General features: G+C 33.8%; 2 protein-coding genes across 7 annotated transcripts in view; one reads left to right on the plus strand and one right to left on the minus strand.

Annotated features, from left to right (window-relative positions):
• Ten-m (teneurin transmembrane protein Ten-m) overlaps positions 1–26,146 on the plus strand; it is a 147,899-nt gene that overhangs the window by 77,803 nt on the left and 43,950 nt on the right. For all 6 annotated transcript variants that reach the window (XM_081983066.1, XM_081983069.1, XM_081983065.1 and 3 more), the window contains one exon: positions 4,855–5,070. In XM_081983066.1, the coding sequence (XP_081839192.1) occupies positions 4,855–5,070 (216 nt within the window). The remainder of the gene's footprint in view (positions 1–4,854; positions 5,071–26,146) is intronic.
• Positions 21,494–22,869, minus strand: LOC145730500 (uncharacterized). The gene is made up of 6 exons (XM_081981717.1): positions 22,744–22,869; positions 22,633–22,693; positions 22,507–22,577; positions 22,378–22,452; positions 22,249–22,320; positions 21,494–22,193 (listed from the first exon to the last, which is right to left on the minus strand). Exons 1-6 carry the CDS (start codon positions 22,765–22,767, stop codon positions 22,173–22,175), a joined length of 324 nt encoding a protein of 107 aa, XP_081837843.1. The 5' UTR covers positions 22,768–22,869; the 3' UTR covers positions 21,494–22,172.

Consider the following 26,146-nt stretch of genomic DNA (forward strand, 5'->3'; position numbering starts at 1 on the left):
ATTTCTAACTTCGAAACTTTAACTACTACTCTGGGGATTTGTTTTCCGTTGCGGGTATGGAAACAGATACTGGGTCGCCCTTTTACAACTTTCAATTTGCAAATATTGTTTTAGGTGATGGTATATTTTAATGAGTTCTCACCCCCTTTTTGAAAATGTGCCTTACAATAAAGTTGTTTAATTACTGATCGCTGATATACTCAAGTTTGTCCAGCTCTACTAAATGCGTTGGTGATTTACTGAACACACAATGACTCAATAAAACACTTAATAAAACTACAAGTCTATTTTTATGGGTAATGAGTAAGTTTTTCTCTTTCTATACACAAAATGTTCATATATTTGATAGTGGTTGAGAATCAGTGATTATTATCAACGTATGGGAAAGACCATGTGTAATCGCATATATTGTTACATCTACAGAAAAGTCTTGTGCAATATAGTAATCTGGAAATAACTTTATTGCACTATTTACCTGTTTGATGTTAATTCTTAAATGATGATATATTCTTAAAAGTAAATATATCACACTAGTTAATTATAATAAATTTTAGTATATCTGAGATTATTGCGTCAAAAGTCTCGAAATAGCTTGAAAAAAACTAATTGCGTGCAAGCATTTTTAAATTAATAATTATTATACGATTTAATGTTGAAAGAAAAAACGATGACATGGAAGATAACAAGTTATTTTTATTGTTATTACCAATGCCTACACTATTTATAAAAAATCTAATTTAAAATAATATGAATTGTATTTCTGATTTAACAAGGCTTTCAAAGGAAGTTAGTTAAGCTTTTCTACTGTAGGTAATATTTGCTACTAATTTATATTTAAATATATATTATGAAAAATCTCAGTCAAAGTTTCACATGCTTAATTTTGTAATTATGTTACTCGGGTTTTGGCTTACAAAGGTACCATCAGAGTCGTTTAAAAAGTTTTCATAATCTCTGATAATGCTTTTGTTAGGCAAAACTTGATTAGTAGTTACCCAATAAATATTGTAAAACCTATGAGATTTTCATAAAACCACCTATTACAGCAAAGTCTCTTTATGAATTATTTTTTTCTATTTTTCTGAGATTGATTTGAGTTCAGAACCAAGTGTGATTTTCTGATTATATAGAAGCAAAATTGAAGTTTAAAAGTGTAAATTTGAAGAAGGTATATTAGAATGTGTTTTACAATGGATAAAACGTAGCTATTTGGCTGCTACAGCCTTTTGAGTGCTATTGATTTGTAAGTTCTCAATTTAATTCATATAAAGCATTAACTTTACCATGGGAATACGGATAATCACCCAGCAATTAACATCAGTTGATATTTTGATAATAACATTTTCTGGTAAAAGTTCTACAGGTATAGTATCGAGTAGTATAGGTATGGGACTTTTGATGAAATTGTCTACAGAACACACTGTTCAGTAACAGTATTAATTAAGTAAATTAAAACTGGCGAAAAAAGATGAACAGACAAGTTTTGATGAAATAAAAATTAAACTCCAATCTATAATTATTAAACATGTAATTTTTAATGACTGAATTATATGATTGTTTATATTAAAAACTTAAAAACAATTAAAAAACTTCTTTGAATATTCAATTATAGATGGTATAAATTTTTGATGGCAGTCCGGACGAGCACGAAACTGCCATGTTTTGTTCAGTACAGAGTGTTCTACATTTTCCGACTGAATAATTGACAAGACCGGCTGCGGTCGCTCTCGCACGAAAATGAAAAAGTTATTTTCTGAAAGGAGCCCTTTAAATAATGAGCGGGACTTTGTCGCCCTTTCCCGAAACGAGAGGTCATGATTTTTGTATCGAGGCTTTACATCTTTGGAAACGCGACACAATAAGGCCCGTCCACATCCCGGTTACGTAGTTCCAACATCTGCATATGAAGGTTAAAATGTTTATTATGTATTTGAAAAGCGGAAATTTCTCATACCCTGAAGCTCGAAATCCTGTCGTTCGGTATTGATCCTACAGGCCGTCGAAATGAGGAGACACCCGGCGTTCGAAGTTGTTCGGATTTCTTCGGCCTATATAACAGGGTTGATTTTAAATCCCGGTTGCATTTTCTGTAGTGAAAATTTCATTAAAATCGTAACATAAAAGCTTATTTTCACCGGCGGTCTGCACGAAAACAAAGCGGAAAGTATCAAACGTTCAGGCACATGTCAGACAGGTAGTACACGCAACAAAGTCTGTCCGGTTACAATTTTGCCCTACCGATAGAGAGATTGGTCGAAGGCAGAAAGGAGCCGGAAATTAACTTTCCCAACTTTAATAGCTTCTTTGGAAATTAACGTTCTTTCACCCTGTAGCGCACGTTAACAATTAACCTGTCCAACTTTTATGAAGAAAAATATGGTTTCTGTTGTTAGTGGTAATCGCGTGTGGCTTATCAGCCCCGTTGCATTCTGCAATGCTTTTGTGTAACTGATTTGTTTCACCCTCACTATCTTTCAGAAACATTCCAAAGTTGTTTGTACCTTCCTCCTTTATTCGTTAACATACCTTTGAATTTTAATGCACTTTTCACCGTCAATATAAACTCGCCCTAATTAATTTCCCTACTTCTGTTGAACCATATTATAAAATTTTCCAACAGAGATAACCACCCTATCTTAATTTATATAAACTGAACTTCCCCAAAACTCCACCATGGGGAGTAACGGCTGACTAAACTTCAATTTTAAATTAGCTCGGTGCAAGGTACAGCACAGATGAAGGGGGGGCCCTCAACTGCCATAACGAGGGGCCAACGCAATTGTTTTTTCTTACGCCCTATGAAATGTTGGATCGATGCAAAAAGAGCAAAAGGTAATGTTCCGATAAAGGCCGGGGGGAAGTGAGCAATTTGTATGGAAATTTTCTTTTGTCGAGTGTTATTATTTTGCCAGCCGCAATAAAACATGATAAGGCGAGGACCTATTTAGTTGTCGCGCTATTTCACACCCTCGTGGCTTTCTGCCCTCACTGAAAAAAAGAACGCACAAAGAAACCTCTTAAACAAATGCTTCGGGAAAAGGTTGCCTTAATCTTACTGGTTAGATTGTTGACGGTGGAAAATTGCCCAGTCATGTTTGGATAAATTACAAGTGTCTACTTTCATGAAATAAATTTGTGTATTTTCCTAATGCGAAAAAAGGGTTTGGCTTTGCAGAAACTTTAAAGAGGTGAACTAATGTCGTCTGAATGGAAAAATGTCCTAATAAAATAATTAGCATACGTTAAGTTATGGTTGTGTGTGGGTTGTAGTTCACCAAACTAGACACATCGTTTTTCAAACAACTTTTATTAAAAAATACATACTCGCTTGATTCCTGTGGCTCTGAAGGACCAGAAACTATCTGACAAATGCCAAAAAGTATCGGCAAAGCCAGAAAAAATGTACAAGTGTGAGTCAACGATAGAGTAATAGTTATTTACATTACTAGTGTGGTATGAGCATTTTTATAGTCACGAGTGGGAAGCATTGCGACGGCGAGATCGTAGATCGTAGATCGAGATTTGCACCAAATATGAGTATTCTACATTTAGAAACAATAGCGATACAGACAATCTAATATTGTGTTAAAAAATCTAAGGATCCATTTAAAAAAACTAATATTTTATCTGTAATTTTAAACTATGTATCTCAATATTCTCTCAAACTTTAGCTAATTTTTTGTATTTCTCGAAACAAATGAGATAATGAACTTTACTCTATCTTTGCACACCCTGTACATGGCCCTTCAGAACGAAGTCAGAAGGACTCATCAAAATAAGTTTCTTTATTTCATATAACTGATTTGCTAAAGTAAACTGACTGTAGTAGAATAACAAAACAATGTTTATCTGCATAAATCAGCTGAAAATAAATAATGCACTACTTTTACCAAGGATTACTCTGCAAGTTTTGTATAAAATCTGCGGTATACGAAAAGAAAACTGGAAGATATAAGTTTTAGTAAATCAAGGAGGTTTTTTCCTTTCAATTCACCCTCTCGTTATTCTAGAAAATATTTACATTGAACTGCCTCTCGGAAAATAATTCATACACATGCATTACCGAGCCAAGGCAAATTCCCCGAGCCTTCAGTGTACATTTTCCTTTATCCGAGACTTTCCGTATTTTCTTGTTTTCGTTTTTACAGTAACGAGATTATACTATGTAAAAGCCGCCCTGACATGGACTGTTTCGGAAAATGTTTTCTTTACATTTCGTTGCCGAGCCTAGCCTAAAAATTGCCATTTTCCCAGAGCCGGGCCCGTAAATATAATAAGACAAACAGTTCAAATGAAAATCGGTTAAGCCGGAAGCTTCCTGCAGACCGAGAGTGGCTTTAATTTTCAGTCGTGTCTTACGTCTAATAATATTGAAATAGGACCGGGCCTGTCTCTGGAGCAATTTCCTTTCCCTGTGTACGTTCGCGGTCGCTTGCTGGGAAAACTCACTCAGGTTTATGTAATGGAAATTTCAAACTCCCGTTTCCCGACTTGTAAAAGTTGCTACCAAAGTTTTAACTGGGACTGAGTTAATTTTTTCCTTCGTTGCCTGAACGAAAGAAAACTCATAGTTTGTTATTTGCACTGTTCAATATATCTTCAATCTGTTATTTGTTGCTTCTATGCTAACCGATATTTATTTTTCATTCGCCGGAAAATGCATTTATCTATTACAGGCAATACCCCGATGTGCCAGCCTTCGATACACATTTTGCTTTTTCCTATTTATTCTTGTTTATTCTTTCGGCCAGGACTTTTGGGCTAAAGCTGGCAAAATACGGATTTATTTCACCATTAAACTAATCGCATATTTATGTTACTTTTTAATTGTAACAAAGCTTATGGTAATTTCAGGAAAGGGGCGACTGTATCCCGCTTACAGTCTGAGCGGTTCTGAGGGCGAAGAATCAGTTGGCCGAAGGTACGGAGATTCTCACACTTACCAACATCCTTTATATCAGCAACCTTCAGGACTTAGTGATACCCCTACGTCAGAAAACGCTTCTGACGCCACTTTAACTGACTCAGAACTGGCTTTGGCAAGAGATTCCACGCTGTTAGTACACAACGGTAAGTTCAACTACCAGCTAAACTGCAAAACACAAATTTTTACTTTGAAGATAAATAACAAATGTAAAAACAGAAAGCTATGGTCAAGTCTAATTTTAATTGTACATTTTATCACTCGGTTTCAGTCATTTCCTCTTTCTGAATGAAAATAAACTCGCAACCGAATTGTCGTTTGATTATAGGGGAGTCCATAAAAAGGCGAAATTTAATCAAGCCTCCAGGACCAAAATACGTAAAATGCGCTTACAAAGTCGGAATTATCCCCGGAAACTGGCGATTATTACGTCAGTATCTCAAGTAAAGGGCCCGGGTTGATTGAGCAAAAGACTGGGACTCGGCCCCACTGAACACCAATAGAAAACGATCCGTTTGAAGTCGCGAATTCATCGGCCCTTTTCAATTTCGAATTATGCGTTGTATTTGAAGATTTTCTGTTGCTGATCTCCCATTTTGCAACAGCGTAAAATGGGCTTTTTGCAAATTGAAAATTTATTCTCGTGCATCGTCAATACCGGGTATTCATTTAAATTAACGTGCATTTGCTGTAATGTTTTGTTACCACGTTTGCGCTGTATTTTAACAAACCTTTAATATGACGAGAGTAGTTTTATCTGATGAATTCAAAAATTGAATGCTAATCCGTTGCACACGCGGTTTTATTTTGTATGTTTTGTATTTACATTTTAGAACTGATGAAAGTTATACAATCCTGTTTTCATTAACCATTGTATCAAAAACATACAGTACTTGAAAAATAGAGAATTCTTGAATTATCATATGTATTAACTGAACTATCATCATATTATAAACTTTTGCATAAAATCATTGTTTACGATATTATAACAATTATGATATGCGATAACCACTACCTAAGATAAATGAACGTGTCTTAATCAAAGAGAATATGTTTGTCTGATTTTTGAAAGACCCTGATCATTATAATGAACAGTTTTCAATTTACTGACTGATTTAGTAAGTGTTTTTATACTTTAAAATTAATCTGATGGTAAAAATCGATTCTGTGACCAGTGCCTTTAATAGACAATAACAGCAAAACAATCAGATAAGTAAGTTGGGACGCCCTGTCTGTTTGAAGCCTCTGCATCATTGCTTGAAAGTACCAGAAGCCTCTAAAACATGCAGAAGTTTCTTAAAACTGCCAAAAGTGTCTGAACAAGTTTTTAGCCTCTTAAAATTGCCATAAACCTCTGAAAATGTGTTTAGCCTCTTAAGAGTACCAAAAGCCTTTGAACCATCACTTGAAAATGCCAAAACCCTTTAAAATCTACCAGAAGTTTCTAAAACCTGCCAGAAGCCCCTGAACAAGTTTTTAGCCTTTTAAAAGTGGCAGAAGTCTCTAAGAACTGACAGAGGTCTCTGAAAATGTGTTTAGCCTCTTAAGCGTACCAGATACCTCTGAACCATCACTTGAGAGTTCCAAAAGTCTCTAAAACTTGCTAGAAGCCTCTAAAAACTGCCAGAAACCATAAAATGTGTTTAGCCTCTTAAGAGTGCCAGTAGCCTCTGAACCATCACTTGAAAATGCCAAAAGCCTCTAAAACCTGCCAAAAGCCTCTGAAAATGTGTTTAGCCTCTTAAGAGTGCCAAAAGCCTGAACCATCACTTAAAAGTGCCAGAAGATTCTAAAAACTGTCATAAGCCTCTGAACAAGTATTTAGTCTCTTAGAAGTGCCAGAAGCCTCTGGAATGTTTAACACCTTGTTAGTTTCCTTCTAATCATCAAAGAATCCCTTCTTACATACATTTCGAATTTTTCGAAAAAAATTAATTTTTTTTCAATTTGGACCTGAGCTTAAATGAAAATTTTGTATGTATCCAAGTTTGTTTCATAGAAAGTAAATCGTTTTTTAAATAAAACACAACCACATTAACTTGAAAAATGTTTATTTTCAAAACACTAGATGGTCATTTAGGTTTAATGATATAATTTCCTTATTGTACCCATAAAACACTTAATAGTAATTGCAGCCATTATTTCTGTAGAAATAGATTTCATGCAAATACAGTACAAGAAAATCTTAATAGTTATTAGTATTCAGTACAAGATAATTAAATATTTTATAGTTTCCATTACACCCTTTACCTAAGACAGTTAATATTACGTTTTCTGTTAGGAATGCAGTTGTAATAAAATTTGTTTGGACAAAAAACTATAATACCGGTAAAAAAAAGAATTGATAACTAAAATAGAACGGAAATGAAAATCCTCAGATACGGATCGGTGTAATTCAAAATGGAAAAGCTTCCGATAAATTTTGTTTATACCCTTTGCCTGTGTGCAGCAGGATGACTTCAAACGTACGAGAGTCTATTGATGTGCATCGGGGCCTCTGGTGAATTCCACGCCCAATTAACCTTTGCTTTTGCCAAATAATGTTCCCGTGCATACAGCCTCACCTTCACATTTAATACCAGTTTTTGGTGAAACGTAAAATTACATCAGCAGCTCTAATATAAAAAACATTCCGAGGAGATTGTCCCATTTAATAGAAGGAGAATCTTCCAATAAAGGCCTCCCATAATTCGAGTTCAGACTTCAAACGGATCGGATCTCTATTGGCGCCCATCGAGCCTTGTCCTTTGCTCAATCAGCTTGCCCTTTTACTCGAGATGCTTCCGTAATAATCGCACTTGCCGGGGATAATTCCGTCTTTGTAGCTGCGTTTCAGACTATTTGGAAACTTGATTAAATTTCCGGTTTTTATATTGACTCCTGGATATTATCAGACCTGAACGGATTTGGTAACCCTTATCTGGAAAAAAATAGTTTTTTTTGTACCTAAATTATTTTAACGCACGGTCATTTATTACTAAATTAGATTGTTCCTATTCCTGCCACGTTTCAGGCTTTATTATGGCCGGCCTGTCAAAGGGTTCGACCGATATTCCTTCGGGATTGCTTTGATAAAATATAAATGCCAACGGGGTCCAACAGTCCAGAAATTATATTGCCCTAGGGCAATGTAATTTTCATTTACAACTGGTCTAAAAAATTTTGTTAAATAAACTTGCCATAATAAAGTATATCCCTCAAAATGGATTAGATATTGACTTCATTGAAAGCCTATCATTCAGTTCTCCATTTCAATTTATACGTATCTGGAGATTTAACTTCTTAAAGTCAGTGGTCTATGGAAGATCATTGTGAGGGTGGAAGGGTAATTCCTAAAATCTCAGCTTACTTCGTAAATTGAGAAAAGGCTTTGTACCCTACGGTTGCAATGGTTACACAAATTTGGATTTAATTCACAATCCTGTGATACTTTATAAAATTCTCAGGTAATGTAAAATGGAATTCGTTTTAGGCAAACTGTATATGATTATGTTTAGTGTTTTAAAAAGCATAACATATTTGATTAATATGTTCAAATCTTGATATATTCCACATATACTTTAAAAGAACTTTTTTTCAATTTATTGGATAGGCTACTCCACCTGAAAAGATCAGAAAATCTTTACATCAGGTGATTCTGTATTCATTATATTTTCTAGTTTAATCTCTTACTATTTTCTTTTCCCCCACTTCTGATCATTTTTGATAGCTGCAACTTAATGAGTAATCACTGTGCTCCAATAATTTATAGCATTGTTTTGTTTGAATGGTAATGAACAAATGTGCCGCCGCTGTCTAAAAATCTAAAGGGGATGTCAAAGGGTTAATCCATCGGGATGGGTCTTATAAAATATGATAGTCAGGCGAATGTTCACTAGTTCAGGAATTATGTTACGCGAGCAATGCCATTTGCTCCGGTACCTATACGGAATATACAATACGAACCGGGGGAGAGCTAGATATTTTACAATTCAAAATATGTTGTTATTGAGTTAGCAAAGGGGGGATTAGGTTGTGGCTTTGTCGATTTTAATGTTTAATGGCAGTTTTAGGGTTAATCCCGCAACCGTGTTCATCGATGTTGACGTCACTGTTTAAGGTTCAATCCGCACCACGGGAATTCGATCTTAAGGAAGCAGCGATATTAAAATAAAATTAATCCAAGAAAATCCACGTATATGTAAAATGCTTATCAGGGTGTACGTTGAAAAATGCGAATGGAAATTTGGCTGTTCCCCCCGGTAATAGACAGGCAGTGATTGATTACGTCTACACATACGCAGCTTCTCCCTGTTTGCGATGAATAGCTTGGCGAGAAAAAGTGTTGAAACGGCTTCGCTTCTGTTAAATGAGTTCCAGTTTTTAGTTGCAAATGAAAGACGGCTCAATATATTATTATGTAAACGTCCGAACCGATAAAGAAAAGTCAATCGTAAACTGGCAAGTTATGAGATGAATAATGTATGCTTTTCAAAGCAAAGAAACCATTAAAACCAACCTAGCATTTTCACAAATAACAAAAAAGTTTCTTTTGCTTTGAATTTCTATGATAAACGAAACACGTGCGCACAATTGATATTGTCTGGACAGAAAATATTGGGCACGAGGCAAACTAGCCAAAACACTTTATTTTCAAGTTGGAAAAAGGCTATGTTTTAGTGCGATTTTCTCTACTCTTCAACCACTATTCATCAATAATTCATATATGGAGTGAAACCTTATTAAAATAGAAAAGTAAACACGAGGCGGAATTGAAGTTTCGATTAGAAAATAATTAGATTAATTATTAGGCAAAACTGTTTCAGCTGAAATTGCAAACGATAAGTGTTTTCAATAGACGTGAACTAGGAACATGTTTACAGTTAAACTACTCCAAACAGTTTGTTAGCCATTAGTCTTCTTTGCTGATACAGCCAGTATTTCCTAGAAAAGTATTTAATTCGTTTGTTCACGAACACAGATAAAGAAAGTTCAATTCGTGAAATGTCAAGTTATAAAAACCTGGATTCGATTCTCGGAAATAAAATGGGCAGCTGCTGAAAAGAAGTTTCGTTATTCTTGTTTGGTTTATAATCAACTGAAACTTGAGCGAATCAATAAATAATGTTTAATTATGCATATTGTCTTGTCCAACTCCATAGTTCGTATTAACTAATAGGAGGTAGTTCTTATTTTATTCTAATAAATTATTTCTTGGAATTGATGTTCATCAATACTCACTATTCATTAGAGTTGTTTCTCCATTTATGTTTTAAAACCAACCTAATACAAACATCTCCTTTTCAACATAAAATTGAAAAGGAGATGTTTGTATTGATCATTTAGTACTATTTTCTGAAATCAAGTAATCTTATACAATCACAATGGCTGAGAATGAATAATGACTAAAAACGTCAATAGAACCAAAACCATTAAAGCATCAATCGAATATTTCTCGACCTAATTTTGGCTACAGGTAATAAATATTTGCAACCGACACGGAAAATAGATTTCGCTGTAATAACCTACACAAAAAAATACATCGATCATTCCTAAAATAGATATTATTTATAAAAACCATCAATGACAGTATTTTTGTGATTATTTAATTTGCTTTACCTTGTAAAGGTTCGGTCATCCATATTCATTAAATATACAACAGTGTTTTTTACTTCTACTAATACACTTTTAAAACATTTTTAAATTGTTGTTTGCTGTAATTACACATACAAGAATACATATTTTAGATTTCATCTGTCTCTACTATGATTAGGCCTTTTTGCAAAAAATGCATGCACTTCAGTCAGATTGTACCAAAAGTGTTTGAAAATACAGAAAAGTCGGGCTAAAATTTGCTGTGTAAGCAGTAAATTTACTATAAAATCTAGGAACGTACTGCAAGTTTTCTATAAACAACTATGACCTCCCTCAGATTGTACCAAAAGTCATTGAAAATACAGAAAAGTTAATTAAAATGCAACAAAACACAATTGCAGTCAGTGTTTTTTAATCTGCGGGTTAAAGCTGTGAAATTTGCTGGATAAGCAGTAAATTAACCATAAAATCCAGGGAGGTACTGGAAGTGTTCTCGATATTTACTAAACGATACAGATTTTAATGAACATATTTCCCTAGTAAACTTGAGTGTTATTAAAGTTAAGAAATAATTAAACAAAGTCAAGTTATCTTCCGGACATGGTTGAAATTAATTACGAAAGCTTTTCTACGCTAGATTGTTTTTATCTTGCAGCATCCAGCTCGAAAAGTTTCCTTTTCAAGAGCTGAACTATTTGAACGTCTTTCACGTTCATGCCCCAGAGGATTGGGTTACACCGGCGATGCTGCTGAAGTTCCGCGAGCATTCACTGGAAGGTAAATGTAGCCGATGTTTGCGGCATATTGAAACAGAGCTTTTAGCGAGACTTTGCTTACTATGAAGGGCACGTTCTCAGATTCACTGTCGCGTGAAACACCAACGACAAACTAAGAATTGGTAAATAATATAAAAACGCTTCTCGAGAAGGTTCGTAACGGTTTGTTTCTTTCCTTTTTGTGAGAATTGTATCAGGCGTAGCCTATCTAGTCGTGGCAAAAAATATATACCTGAAATTCTTTTATTACTGAAGCTTTTTCCAGGCTGGCAATCTCCAGGAGATTTAAACGATCCAGTGAATCTGCAAACGTGTTTGCCATATTAAGAATGCGAGTTCGTTAAAAGCTTCCTTTCAATATTTCACCATGACTGCAACATCCGGACTTGCATTTCTGGTACTTTTGCAGTAACATAACTTGAGAGTGTACGATCCACATTTCATTAAATAGAACTAATATATAATAATCTCTGACGTTTATAGAAGTAATGGAATGCTCGGAGAGCACCAGGCAACGCACTTTAATAAATTGAATCCATTTTTAAAATTAGAAATCCCAGTCTCGATGATTTAATGGACATAACGTAGAAGCGCACGGTAAATATTTGTATCGTCGAAATTAGTGAAATCCCATTGATGCCATGGAACGAAATTAGATTCTGTGTACTTGAGTATAACAGTTTAGGGATCGAGAGTGCTCTACCACTGGAAATTCTGGTTACAACATAATGGACTTGTGTTTGCTTTCATATCAGGAGAGGTAAGAGCCAAAAAGGAATCGTCGAAACTTGAGAACGACTGGGCTTCGTAACTTAGATGGAAGCATCCCTTCTTTATTAAGTTGAAACCACTTGTATTAATTTAACCACATATCTTTAGTTGATTTGGTAAGTTAAAGTGACCAAAAAGATAATAAAGGATGTCTTATTTATAAAATTAATGTTTCAGGAGTCATGTTTCTTTTCTGTAAACAAAAATATTTGAATAATTTTTCTAGTCACTTACACGCCGATATTAGACCAAATGTCAAGAGTTACCGCCATATCTGTTTGTTTCCTTAGCAATAACTTGGCAAAAAGCAATATTTTTTAGTTTGAGTAACTTTTTGTTTTTTTTTGTAAATATCACAAATCATTGGTGCACGAAATTTTAGTGCCAAAAACCCTACAATATTTTGTGTTGTCTAACTGGAATATTGACGTTTTGTTGTCAGAAAGTAATTCAGGAAAGTTTTAGTAAAGTTAAAGGATCAAGAAGTCTTTTACGGTCGTAGTTAACTAGAGGTTTAAGTAGTAGAAAACTCGGCCTAATGGAGCTTATAATTTCCTTGAAACTAGTCTTACTTGCTACTAGACAAACTTAAGCTTAATTGTGGTAGTGAACCAATGATAACAACTCTATTTTTTCTAAAATTTATATTTCTTTCCACGATTAACAGTTGATGTTAGCATTTTACATGTTCCTATCTTACTTGTCAGAGATTTATTAATTTTGATCCATTTGAATATTTTCTTATATTTGAATGATTGATTGTGCTTAAAACTGTATAGGTATGGTCAATTTTTCTACCTTCATTCCAACAGGACTCTTTTTGGTTATTAAACTCTCTTAAACTATTTTGTTTGCTTCACGGATATAGATACTTATTGGTACATATTTTATATCAACTTACCCATCCTACATAATTAAACATTTGGAATAGGAATAAACAAAAATGGTTATGTTATAGAGACAAACATTTAGCAGTAAATAAACTGTAAAAAAGCTTGGTATTAAGATTTAAACTTTCAGTACATAATTTTCGTTAATTAATAATTAGCCCGTTAATTAAATTGTCAGATCTTAAGATAAAGAAAGTGTATGGATTAGAAGCCGGTTATTAAAAATTCATTGAGGATAAAAGTAAAATAGTCCGTTATTAACAAAGCTTCCTGAATAAAATTACTCGAGAACTTTTATTTCAGAGGATATGCATTTATAACGAACGAGTGGCTGGCACAATGGATTTTATCAAGTTTTACATGTGAAGCGGTTCACAGAGGATTAGTGCAGAACTAGTCCGTCTTAAAATGTAAATTTTGCCGGTTTAGAGGCGCAAAGATAATTATCCAGTCTGTCGAGGCCCTTTATACGGTTTCATAGTTCTGAAATCCGATTAATCCGGACCGATCCAGGCGAGAGGCAACAGGAAGTCGTCCGACGCCATTCCGGCAAAAGGAAGCCCTGGACCTTTCGGAGCTAACTTTACACAATTGACGCTCAGTCAGTTAGGTTAAATTTAATAATTCTGGAACAACTTTGCTTTGGCTCGTCTCTGGTCGAGTTTATTTTATTTTAGAGTCGGTTCCACCAAAATGTATTTTCGAAATTGCCTCCTAACTTTCGAGCAACTTTATGCAGAATGCAAATGAAGAAATGGAAAGCTAAGCTTTTAGATAATTCACTAAAACAGTTCCATTTCTCGAAAACAATACTGCGGTCTCGATTCTTCAGAAACCTTAAAATTTAATAATCTATCGATTTTCGTCGTTGTCCAATCGGAGGTTTTGCCGATTCTGTACTATTTTAATTGAACAGACTGTCATACAATACAAATCCCTTTTGGCAGTAAGTCGAAAGTGCCCTTGGGATTCTCCCTATGTAGTTATTAAATGTGGATAACCGTTCAGACGATACTGCCTCTCTTCTGCAGTCAGCAGATTTTCGACGTATGAGGGGACTTACTTATTTTATTACCAAGCAACGAAGTAAAATAAAAATAACAACGATGCTTTTTTATTTACCCTACCTAACTCGCAATAAATTGAGACGGCTTTGTCGAACAAAGAAACTCGACGCGATGAAAACCGGAAAATCAGCGAAATTTCTTTTGTTGATCAAAAGAAGCTCGGTGAAAATTTCACGGTTCCCAACACTTTTCTAACAATCTCATCCTTGCAATCCAGATATTCGAATTACAGATGTGTATTTAGTGGATAAACTCCGAAACTTGTGTGTGTTTCGCTCGAAGTTTGGGGGGGAAAGTGTCAAATATGGATCCGCTCATCTCTTAGTTATTAACAGCAAAGCAAAATTCCCTGAGGCTCTTTCAAATATCATTTGGTAGGGGGTCGTAGCGTATCATTCGACAGTTCGTTCAATTAAATACGGTCTAGACACTGGGAAAGACTTTTAGTGGATCGATTCTCGAGGAAAATTTCAACAGCACTAAATTAAATATGTCAAGCTTAAAATACATTTCAACGCTTTTAGAAAGCCTATTTGTCACTACAGAAAAATTCAATGAAATCTGATTTTGTTATTATTTGTGATCCAAGTTTATTCAAGAGGTGATAGCAAAGTTGCAGTATTCTTTCGGAATCGCCAGATTTTGATGTCAAAATTTACATTATATCAATCAGCTGTCAAATGTTTTTTTGCTCTGTATGGATATTATTATACACCATATTAAAAAAAAATATGAAGAGAAGAAAAAAAGGATTGAAAAGAGACAAGCACAGATGAATAATTGAAAGGAGAGGAAGAAAAAAGAAGTGAAAAGAATTAAAAGGCCTGAAAATGAATAGATAATTTTTATGCGCCAAACATTGTAATTTAATAGATTAAGCAAAGAAAAATCATAAAGAAAAAAAAAGAAGAAGAACTGAAAAAAAGAATGAAAGAACAAAAATTGAAAGAAAAAAATGATGAAGAAGAATTTTAAAAAGAAAGAAGAAGAATGTGACTCAGGAGAGTGAGAAATCACTGACAGGAAGGAAGAAGAAGTAAAAAAGGAAAGACGGCAATATTAGTGGATAGTATTTTTCTACCAGATTAAAAAGAAGTAACATTGAGAGAAGAAAAAATATTATAGAAAGGCGTTAACTTCAATAAGTATTATTTCCGCGCCAAAAATTGTATTCTGTCAGATTTCATAAAAAAGCATTAAAATAGCAATATATATTTAAATTTTTTAAGAAATAACATTAGTAACATAAATCAAGTTTATACTTTATTGTTGTTGTTATATCAGAAATATAGAGTACCCAGTCCTTAGTACCTTCAACTAGGTTTCTCTACACTATTTGTGATTGTGAACAGCACAATCGGCTGTTTTTTACAACATTTTTCCATCTTTTTGGTTTTAGCTCAAATCTCCTTTTCTTCTGAACACTAGAGGAGTTTTTATTTCCTTTTGCTTCATCCAGGTTTTCTGGAGAGTTTTTTAACTTTCAAATGTTTCCTGTGGTGGTTATTTTTTCCAGTTTTTCTTCTGTATTACAGTGTTAAATTCTGCACTAACATGTGATTATGACCTTTTCTAGCCAGTTTGTTGATAAGTCTCTTGCACTCTCCATCTTTTTGAGCAACTCAGTGGTAAAAGCAAATACTACACCATTTTCACAATAGTTTCTTACTTCTCCTGTTTGTACCAATTCGCCTTTCTAAATTAATCCGATATCGATTAAATGTTTCCAAACGCAAACCTATATCATGAAAGTGGTAACATAATTTATTGATGCTTGATTACCATTAGTTAAATTAAATTATAGGTTGCTCCCTAACGACTGATTAAAAAACTCGCCCTAAAGCAGCTTATCTGATGCAAACCTACTAAACTATATTTAGCCGAGCCTTCGATTTTCCGTGATTTTTTTTTTGGTAACTGTAAGGAAACGACACTTTTACACGCTATTCATTCACCCATAAATATCCAAATCTACTCCCTCCAAGCAAACAAACAAACAACAGAGTTATATTAAGGGTGAAAGCCTGGCCCGTGGGGACCGTTCAGGGGGTGATTTATATCCTTTAAACCCTTAAGGTCTCTGCGCGAAAAAGACAGTTTGTATAGAAGTTATTGCAGATAAGCAGATTAGCAAAATCAATTTCCTACGCATACGAGCTAAGATACTTATGCCGGGTTTATCTGATCTAGTTCGGGCAGAGTTGCAGGATGCTTTTTAGTTTTGTGGGAGAAAGGGTGCTGCAAGTGCTTTGCATTAATAATGCAATATCTCTCTGGTAAAACCCTTTCAAACTTAATAGTTTATAGGGACGTGACTATAGGAAACAAACGAAGAAATTCGCAACAAATTTCTAGGTAATGGGGGTGGTAGTTTTCCACCTTCTAGCCCCTTTTCTGACTTGGAGAGCCATGTTGCCTAAAGGTGGCGTCATTAAGGCCCTTCGTCGGGACGGCCGTAAAACGGCGCACGTGACTGAAAAGTTGTTACGTGAATGTTACGAAATCGTGATTAACGAGGGTAGTTTTTTTTTTTTAGGTGGAGCTGTATAAATTGACTTCCATATACTACGTAAAAATGCCTTTTATAAGCTTTTTTTTTTCGTAAATTACCACTTTTTTCTTTTTCAGGTAAGTGAGCGAAAAAGTATTAAAATTGAAAAGCGGTCTAAGGTAAGTAGATGTTGCATAAATTCATGATTTCTGTAGAATAGTACTAGTACCTAATCACTGTACCAAAACTAAAGTGCTGCAATAATAAAAAAAACAGCAGGAATATCAATTTTCTTTACTGCCGTAATATATCCTTATCACCTCTTGAAAACCTTGTGCTAGTAGGTATTTACCCCAATTTACCCTCCTTTGTGTCGGTGCGGATGATTGCCAGCGTCGATGGCCAATCTGGACAGGGCCCAGGGAAAAGTCAGAATCAAATTTGCGACATTTCCAGGGCAATTTAAGGCGTCCATACGCGAAATTACCTTTTGGGAGAGCATTCTTCTTTTAACGTCTCCAACCGACCATTCAAAATAACCACCTCTAAGAAAATAACGTTATAGTAAATCGTTTGTAAGCGATTTGAGTTACAGTTTTATCTTTGTTTCCAATTTACATAATGCCGGTTGTATAATAGCATAAGAAAGAAATGAAGCAAAGTGCTGCATTTGCGTAAATCTCAGCACACTAGGTATAGTTCTGATTGGTCAAGAAAAACAGCTTTCAGCGTGCTGCTTTTTTTTTAACCAATCACAAACTTCCGACAGTACAGCGATTTACGCAAATTAGAATGATTAAGAAGCTACAGAAAAAACTATTTAACATGTTTTAAAATGTTTGAATTAACATAATACTTGGTGTTCCACAATCAAAAATCACATAATTTTGCTTTGTTGCGTGTTTCCAGTGAAAGCAACAAACTTCAAAGGAAAACCAGCAACAAGTTGCAACAAATATAAGTTGTTTATGCTATCGAGGCTGTAAGTTATTCCATCCTGTTTACTACTGTTTATTATCTGACGCCTAGTTTGTTTGTTTGTTCTACAAGGTGAATCGAGGTTCGAAAATATCTTTAAATTGATTAATAGTGTATATGCTTTACTTAGAGAAGCTTCTAACTGTTTTCTGGTTTAGGGTTGAGTGGAATTTTGGCTCTTGTGCATGCAATAGCGATTTTCCAAAAATTGCAGAACAAAAATCAATCAATGTTTGTTTTTCTGGAATTTTTTATACAATTTTTGACCATGTGTAAATCATTAAATAATATATTACTCGTCCCACACTTCCAATTAATAGTGCTTATACTATCATAAATCATTTTAAATTTGAGATACTTACAGGCTAGATTTAGTCTCGTTTGAAGGACTGCGTGAACAATAATTACAGTTATAAAAAGTGTTTTATGTTCTCATAAAAAGGGTCTTACCTTTTAAATTTCGAATTCTACACCTGACCGTTGGTTATAGGGAAAATCGAACGATCCTTAAAATTAACGGCTAATAAATTACCAAACACTCGGTTCTCCGATTAGCGCAACTGCTTCGGTGGTATCTGTTCCGTTCGTAATTTACGAGCGAAAGATAATGGAAAATAGTCAGTCCTAATTAAATTACCGATTTTCCTTTAAAGTAAAAAAACCGATTTTACAATTCTTTTTATAGTTTGCCGGGAACGCCTTGGAGGGCTTAAAAAAGGGATGAAAGTGAAATAGTCGATTTTATTTGAACGATTTCCTTCCCCTGCTGATTGTAGACAAGATCCTATTAGGACCGGTAATGACGCAATCAGGGCGTTTTAGTCTGTTTTCCACCCCGCCGAGGGAAAATGGGATTTTTCTTGTCTTTGCCGGTATTAAATTTTCTCAAAGTTTTAACGCTTTTCCTTCGCAAGGAAAATAAAGGCCGGACCAATTAATTATTCTGTCCTCCCTTTCTTTGCAGCGTCCTTATTGTCTTTCTTTAGCAGTTTTTAAATTTACTTTCAGATAGCTGATGGGAAAACATATAAATAAAGCCTTCTGAGAAAACACCCTCGTCATCGCGGTTGTTACCCAACTTTTACTTTGCACTAATACAGATTTATGTTTATGGTTTTAATGTTATTGGTACGTCAAAACGGTTGAGTAGTAATAATTAGTATGGATAACAGTCCCAGTCAGTCAGTAAAAATTAACCTTGTTTGTCTGCAATCTCGTGTAGATTAATTATTGGTGTATGGATTCTCTTTTATGGAAAATTAAAAGAAAAATTAATTTTCTCCTATCAATATTAACATAAGTGGCCTAGAATCTAAAAAATCCGAAAAATACAATTTGTTCCATTTAAAATTACAAACTTACAGATCTTGTGTTGATTTGCTGCATCTGAACCATACGTTTTCCGCAAAAAATACATAGAACGAGAAATACTCTCTTTATTTCAAAATTTGATGCTTGGGCTGGCATTTTAACAACATTTTTCTCATATTTAAGATCCTTAATATAAATATGCTTTTTCCTGTGCATTGGAACCCTTCTGGAGCAAAATCAAAAATATGTCAATTCTGACAAAAAATGTAATTTTTTCAATTTTTAGAAGATTTAAAGTACTTATTTCGCCTAATTTAAGTTTCTCTGATATAAATACCAAAATAAAAAAATGCCAATTTTTGAGAGGTTATAACTTTTTTAATTGTGCTCCTATCAATTTCACTAAACCGCCATTAGAAAGAAAATGAAATATAATACAAATTGAGCCAAATTTTGCCTCTCTGGCTCTTTATGTTAACGAGATGATACTGAATCTTAAAAGTAAGTAATAAATTCTACGCTTTCTTCATTGTTTTGATGTCTTTTGATTAATTGGTACTAAAACTAGAAGAAAATTAGTAGTATAATGTGCCCTGTGGTGCAGACAAGTAAAATTTTTATTTCCAAAACTTGATGCATGTAAGATCCAAAATGGCACGAAATGAACAAATATTTTAATAAATTCTGCTGTGCATTTAAGGTAATTTTGGTTTCTATTTACATACATTTGCATAGTAATAAATAATGATCTGAAACGTTTTTTAGGTACAAATGCACTATGTAAAGTCAAAATATTTTTTTCAGCATTTAGAGATTTCCACATGTTGATTTTACGTTGCAAAAGTACTTAATTTAGAAAAACTGTCTTTAAGTGATATGATCGTGATAGCCTTTGCTAACATTTTTTTCTCTCTTATATCATCGTCAATAATGAATAGATATGAGTAGACCTGGCAAAGTTATGCTAAATTTGAATTTCAAATTTTTTGAGGAGAGTTGTTAATTGTAAACAGCACGTAGACTATGACTTTGGCAATGTAGTCAACTTGTAGATAATAGAATATTATACATCATATAGATGACGCGCCCATCATTGTGAAAAATGCCCGGAGCCGTCATAACTCTGGAACAATTAAAGAAAAATGAAGTTAGCAGGCAAGAGGTAATTTCGCAGCTAACGAGAGCTCGGGGATCCGGTTTATTCCCGGCCGAGTTATCACATCTGCATATAAATAGAAATATTATAAAATTTCGCTTAGGTCCGGGGCGTTGTTATGTACCCACTCCGTGGGTACGCATTGTTCCGAGTTTGGGGTCGAAATTACTACCGACTGCCTATGACGTACACGTATACGAGTATGGATTTAAAAAAAGGGGAAAAACAATCTAATCTGGTAGCAACAGATACGCCAGTATTAAACATGGTGACAGATTAATGGTATTTCCAATAGTTCATTGTCGATCAACTTGAAACATATTAAGTTTTGCGACCCCCTATGGACACGTGACCAAGATATAGCGTTGATGCTTTTTAAATTACCACCCGCTGATTTGACAATACAACCCTAACCGGAGGGGTGGAGCTGTTTCTGTTTGGTCCACTAACTGTATAAACATAAGTATTATTAATGTCTTAAGTAGCAAGATCGATTGTTCGTTTGATGATGTTTTGCAAACTTGACTAACAAATCATCTTAGTAAAAAATATTTTAAAGTAGCAACCCAGTTTATCAATTATTATAGAGTAGACTAATATTGTTTAAAATCATTATGTAAACACTCATTAAGTTGGTTTATATCCAAACTGGAGCTTGCCCTAGTTAGTTTCCGGTTCGTAGGAGAACCCTAACGTTCTTCAGCCTTTCTCGGATTAAAGTTTCCCAAACTTCCTAACGATTTTTCCTCCCGCAGGGAAACAAAGGCGGCTCCAATTATTTACTTTGCCTCTCCTTTTTTCTTTGCTTGAGTTTATTGTTCTTGCATGGCTGTCGTTTTTAAGTACTTTAAGACCGAAGGATAAAAGATAAATAAACAACGGGTCGAGATAAATAACACGAAAATGTACAAAACAAATTACCAGAGGTGTTATGTAAGATTTTTTCTTATTTTCGTGAATACTAATACTGTAATCACCCTTATTGAAATACCAGACAAAAATCTTATCGGACAAAACATATTAAAAAGAATTTGGCTGATTTGCAACTTTTAAAAAGTTTTTATATCGTCACAATTTTCCGGAACGGCTCATTTCGTTTCGGCTGATTAGATTCCGCCGCCGTATTTTTATAACTTTTTCCATTTAAATTAGACTTTGAAATCTTGACGGGTTTTAATTTGCCGGAGCAAGTCGAACAGTGTTTTCATTTTAAGAAAGTATCGGATTATTGCCAGTTTTATGCGTCAATTAAGGGCCTTTTTTCAGTTTTCAGTCTCCCTCTTTTAGCACCCATAATCCTGTGATTTATTCAGCCTATATACCCTTTGGCTGTATAATATTCGAGTGGCATTGTTTCCTAGATAACGTGAAAAAAAAAACAATAATATCAGAAACAAGGTAATTTAGGATCAATTACTGCCACCTATTCGCATTCGAATAACAGCAATTTAACGGTTCCGCTGAACAATACGTTTATGACCAATCAATTAATAATTTCAAATTTCTGCTCTTTGATGAATTTATATAAAAGGTACAATTAAAATTGTTCGTTCGTTGCGTTTGAAATCGCCAATTTAATAACGGGTTTTGCAAAGCTACAATTTCTGGTCATTATTATTATGAAATTATTGTGAACACTTGTAGAAGCCTCTGGAAATTTCTAGAAGATTTGCAGTATTATTTGTAGAGCTCTGGAGCACTTCCAAAATGGGTCTGGAGACATCTGACAATATAAAACAATTCTTGGAAGGTTAAAACACTTGTAGAGGCGTCTGGCTGTTTTTAAAAGATTTTCATCAGCACTTAGAGGTCTCTGGCAGATTCAAAATGGTCCTAGAGGTCCTAGATCATTTAAAACATGTCTGGGAAGCTTTAAGACAGTTGTAGAGAGCTCTGGAACTTTCCAGGAAGTTCTCAGTAGCATTTAGAGGTTTTTTGCACATTCAAATCGGTCCTAGACCCCTCTGACAATTTAAAACAACTCTGGGAATGTTTAAGAGACTTGTAGAGTGTCCACTAAACTGGTCCTAAAAGTCAGTTAGAAGCTACTGAACAGAGACTAACCCATAATTCAGTCAGTTTCAAATTTGTATTCTTTTCAGTTATATTTGGGATGTTGTTAGAAGTTTAACTTAAATACTCTACAAAATATAGCCAATTTGTATATTCATTATTCTTGCCTGTATTTATAATTATTAAGGTAGAATGTTTTTTAGAAAAATCTAAAACTACTACTAACATATTATTCCGTTTATCTGAAAAAAAAAACTAGTTATAAATTTGAGAAGAAAACATTTAGAAATTTATCACATGGTCGAGTTTACTTTTATAATTCCCAATAGAATTTTCCAGCAATTCAAGCATTTTTTCGTCTGTACCAAGCTGAATTAAATAAACAATAATTAAACTTTTGTATTTTACTACCAATTTGTTACATACCACGTGGTCTACTGTGCCTGCTTGAATTTTATTGATTTTTCTAGGTATGTCAATTAATTGGTTTTCCTTATCCAACTAAATAAAAAATAAACATTTAGTTAGTATTTTAAAATAGCCAAAGTTACTTACTCCGCGGATGACTAGATTTGCACCATTTCTAATAATCCTCTTTGGTATTTCTGCTAAACCTTCCTTATTTTCTAAAATGTTCTTGCATTAGTTAGGGAAAAAATTCGATATTTGGATGTAAATTACCTCCTTCAACGTACATCACAACCGTCATCATCAAAATAACAGCGAAAACCATAACGTTGATCTAGAAACATATTCAAATTATTTTATATTTTTATGTGTTAAAAAACTTACCTTCATTGTAGGGTCAAAAAGCATACTATGTTTTCAACTGTTTCCAAGTTCCTATTTATACAAACTGTTCATTCAGGAATACTAAACGTAAATCATAATTTATGCGACATTTTTAACTGCAAAAAAATCAGCTTCATTACAAGTTAGTTTATAAATGGTGGTCGACATTATCTAAACACGTGCACTTAAATGTTAAACTTTTTCCTACTTTATAACAAATAGAATGTCTAAAAAGGGGTTAAAGTTCCTATCCTTTGAGGGTTTTATTACAATGCAACCCAGGCTTAATAGTTAAGTCCATTACAAGAGATAATTCGATACCCTTTCCATGCAGGAGGTTAACGTGGTAATTTGGGGTTACTTGCTAACATCTTCCTTTAATTTTCCAAAGTTGGGGCCAGTGGAAGTTTAAATTAAGTTATTTACAGTTGAAAAGTTACTTTACCATGTAGTAAGCCTATGGAAAATTTAACTTTGCGTTTAAAATGCGAGCCTTTTTTGAAAACGTGGTGACGCTCAGTTTTTGCACACGTAAATTAATAAAAAAAAATTCGTCTGTTGACAAATTGGAATTATCCAGTTTTCGTTGTCTCTACACAATTACTGTATGGTTTTCCATTATCGTTTGATGATGCACATTGGAAATATGGGACACAAAAAAACGCAAGTGGGCGTTCATGTCAGTGACGGCTACATTTGTCTGTCGTTATTTCACCCCTGAAAAATGTTTTGAAAAAAACTGCCAAATGCATATACGGCAGTGAATTCGTCATTCCGTTGCTCGATGTTTGAAGCTGTAGTATAATATTTTTACTGCCTTCATTACCCAATGATTACGACTGAAAGCTATACTGGAATAGAGTGTATTTTACCCTTATGGCATCCGCTTTTTTTTATGAAATATTTTCATATTATAGTTAACCGTCATCTTAAAGTGACAGATGAGGGGAAAGGGTCGACGTATATGAAGTGGCACCCCCATTTTCAATATGCGTTCTCCAATGCTAGTGGATTCCGACATAAAAATATTGAATCCCTTTTTAATATGGATATATCAATGTTTAGGGGATCACCTGAATTATTCTTCTGAAAAATCACTGTTCGTACATTTGTGACAAATTAAATTTATAACTGGCTAAAACTGTTAGCCTGTAATTTCAGGTGCAAATTTTAATGCTGAAAGTGAAGTTCAAACCTGACGCTAATGAAATGGGAGTGTTTCGTACGTAAAAGTGTAATTACAGAGAACGAGTTGATGTGTGCAATTTTTGTAATGGCTGATTGAATTTTTAAACTTTGAATTTTAGGATTTTGTCTTATAATTATACAGATACAGTCAGGCCTGTAACTTTACTAATTTAATTGATGACGGTATCAATTCTCCATCTAGTAATTTCTTAACTCAAATTTACTGTTATGGGTTAATCAAGTAATACACTCCTTAGCCAATGTGGCACATTAGTTTTATGTTTTATATTTTAACAGCTGCTTTTACGTTTTGCATATGAAGAATTAACCACTTAAAAAATTATTCAAAAGCTGCTACTAAAAGCAATGACAATTTTATCAAAGTTTTATAGCACAGACCATTTTGTGCACACTATCTTAGTGTAATGAAAGTTATTATCGAGAGTCGGTTTTGACTTAGTCATAAAATTTCAATCAGTTCCCGAAAATTTTAACAGCTTAAATAAATTTGACCTGAGTGGCTTAAAGTGGAAGGCGGTCCTGCTAAACCAGCTGCAAGTTTTAAATGGCTTAATAATAACGTTCGGACAAATCACTTTCAAGTTTAAAATTGTTGTTGTTTTTTTTTTTCCGGTTATCGTGTACCGGGTGACCCAATAAAACTGTTCCTCGACCACATCTCATAAGCTCATTTTCCCAATATTTCAGGTTAGGAACAAGAATTTAAAAAACTGTTTTCACTGACCTATTTGGATGTTATTTGGCTACTTTTTCATAAAGAAAAAGTTATATCATTCCATTTGTTTTTTGTGACATGTGTGTGTTTGTATTTTTTTTGGAGTTTGAGTCATGGTGTCAAAAGTAGCCCCCTAGCGGAGAAAGATTCAACTAAATTAACTATATTTTGGTTGATTCTTATTGCCCAAGAAATGCTCTTTTCAACAATACCGAATTTGTTAAAACTGGTTAAGAAGTTAAAGCAGGTTATTGCAAAAACAATTGAACACCTCACGCCATCTTTGTTTTTGAAATTAAAAAAATTTGTTTCTTACGAAAATGATAGATAAATTGGTTTGCTTTAAAAATGAGGAAAAAAAACTTTAGTTTATTGTGCAAAATTTATAGAAAATGCAATTTAAAAATGTAAGATGGCAGTTACGGCCTCTGGTGGTCATTTTTAGAACTTGATAATATTTTCCAGCGATTCTTCATGGCCGATTTACCTAAAAAATTTTTTAGCCCAAAATCATACGACGAACGGTTACCGAGATATGGTCGAGGAACAACAGTCTTATTGGGTCAATCGGTACATTCCACAAATTTTTAAAATAGATTTCTTACCTGTTAACTATTTTTAGTTTGCAATTGTTTTGTAGAATTAATTGTGTTTTGATGTTGAAGTCTGAAATATTGCAAATATCTCGAAAACTACAGATTTTTTATTTTTCTCAAAATTTGCGCATTTGCAAGTCAGTCACAAAGTATACTAACTTTCTTAATTTAAATCTAAACCTGTATATTACCTCAGTTTTTAAAAAAAGTACTCATAAAAACCAATTCAACGATACTGAGAGTACCTTCAGTACTGTGTAGTATGTAATAGAATCTTAGCTTCTTCTGCTATGTTTCAGAGTTTAGATAATTAGGTTTAGAAGGATTAACCGATGGGTGTGACACTGTTTTAAATTGAGGCCCATATTATATAATAATATGAGGATAGTCATAGATTATTCAATATTATGCGATATTATTGATCATACCGGTATTATTCTAAATAATACTAAAATTATATGTGTTATTGCATATTATTGCATATTATTTTGTGAGTGCCCCAAATATTAATCAAGTGTCACACCCCTGAGTGAGTGGTATATACAGTACAGTGTAAAAATAAGTGGAATAAAAAAAATACTAAAAAATAAGAGCGAAACTAATATTGGAACAATTATTTTTTTTACTAACTTCGAAAAATATTCAAATCGCATTTTTTCCATTTTTGAATGATTGTAACTTTTTTATTTGAACTCGTATAGATTTCACTAAAGCGCCATTAGAAAAAGGATAAAAAATAATACAAAATGAGCAAAAACTGGCCTCTCTAGCTCATCATGTTACCGAGATATTGAATTCCAAAAAGTAGTAAAAAAATGACTTCTAATACCACACTTTTAATTTTTTTGAAAAATGAAAAATTTTAATGTGCTTTTTTTGAACT

This window comes from Ips typographus, linkage group LG6 (assembly GCF_016097725.1).
Source record: "Ips typographus isolate SLU linkage group LG6, UJ_Ityp_2.0, whole genome shotgun sequence".
NCBI lineage: Eukaryota > Metazoa > Arthropoda > Insecta > Coleoptera > Curculionidae > Ips > Ips typographus.

What these genes read in the sequence shown, in the direction of transcription:
- LOC145730500 (XM_081981717.1), bottom strand. Translation starts at nt 22,767, where the DNA reads ATGCTTTTTGACCCTACAATGAAG. An exon ending in TGTGATGTACGTTGAAGGAG is followed by an intron (nt 22,578 to 22,632) that starts GTAATTTACATC and finishes AGAACATTTTAG; the next exon opens with AAAATAAGGAAGGTTTAGCA. An exon ending in CAGGCACAGTAGACCACGTG is followed by an intron (nt 22,321 to 22,377) that starts GTATGTAACAAA and finishes TATTTAATTCAG; the next exon opens with CTTGGTACAGACGAAAAAAT.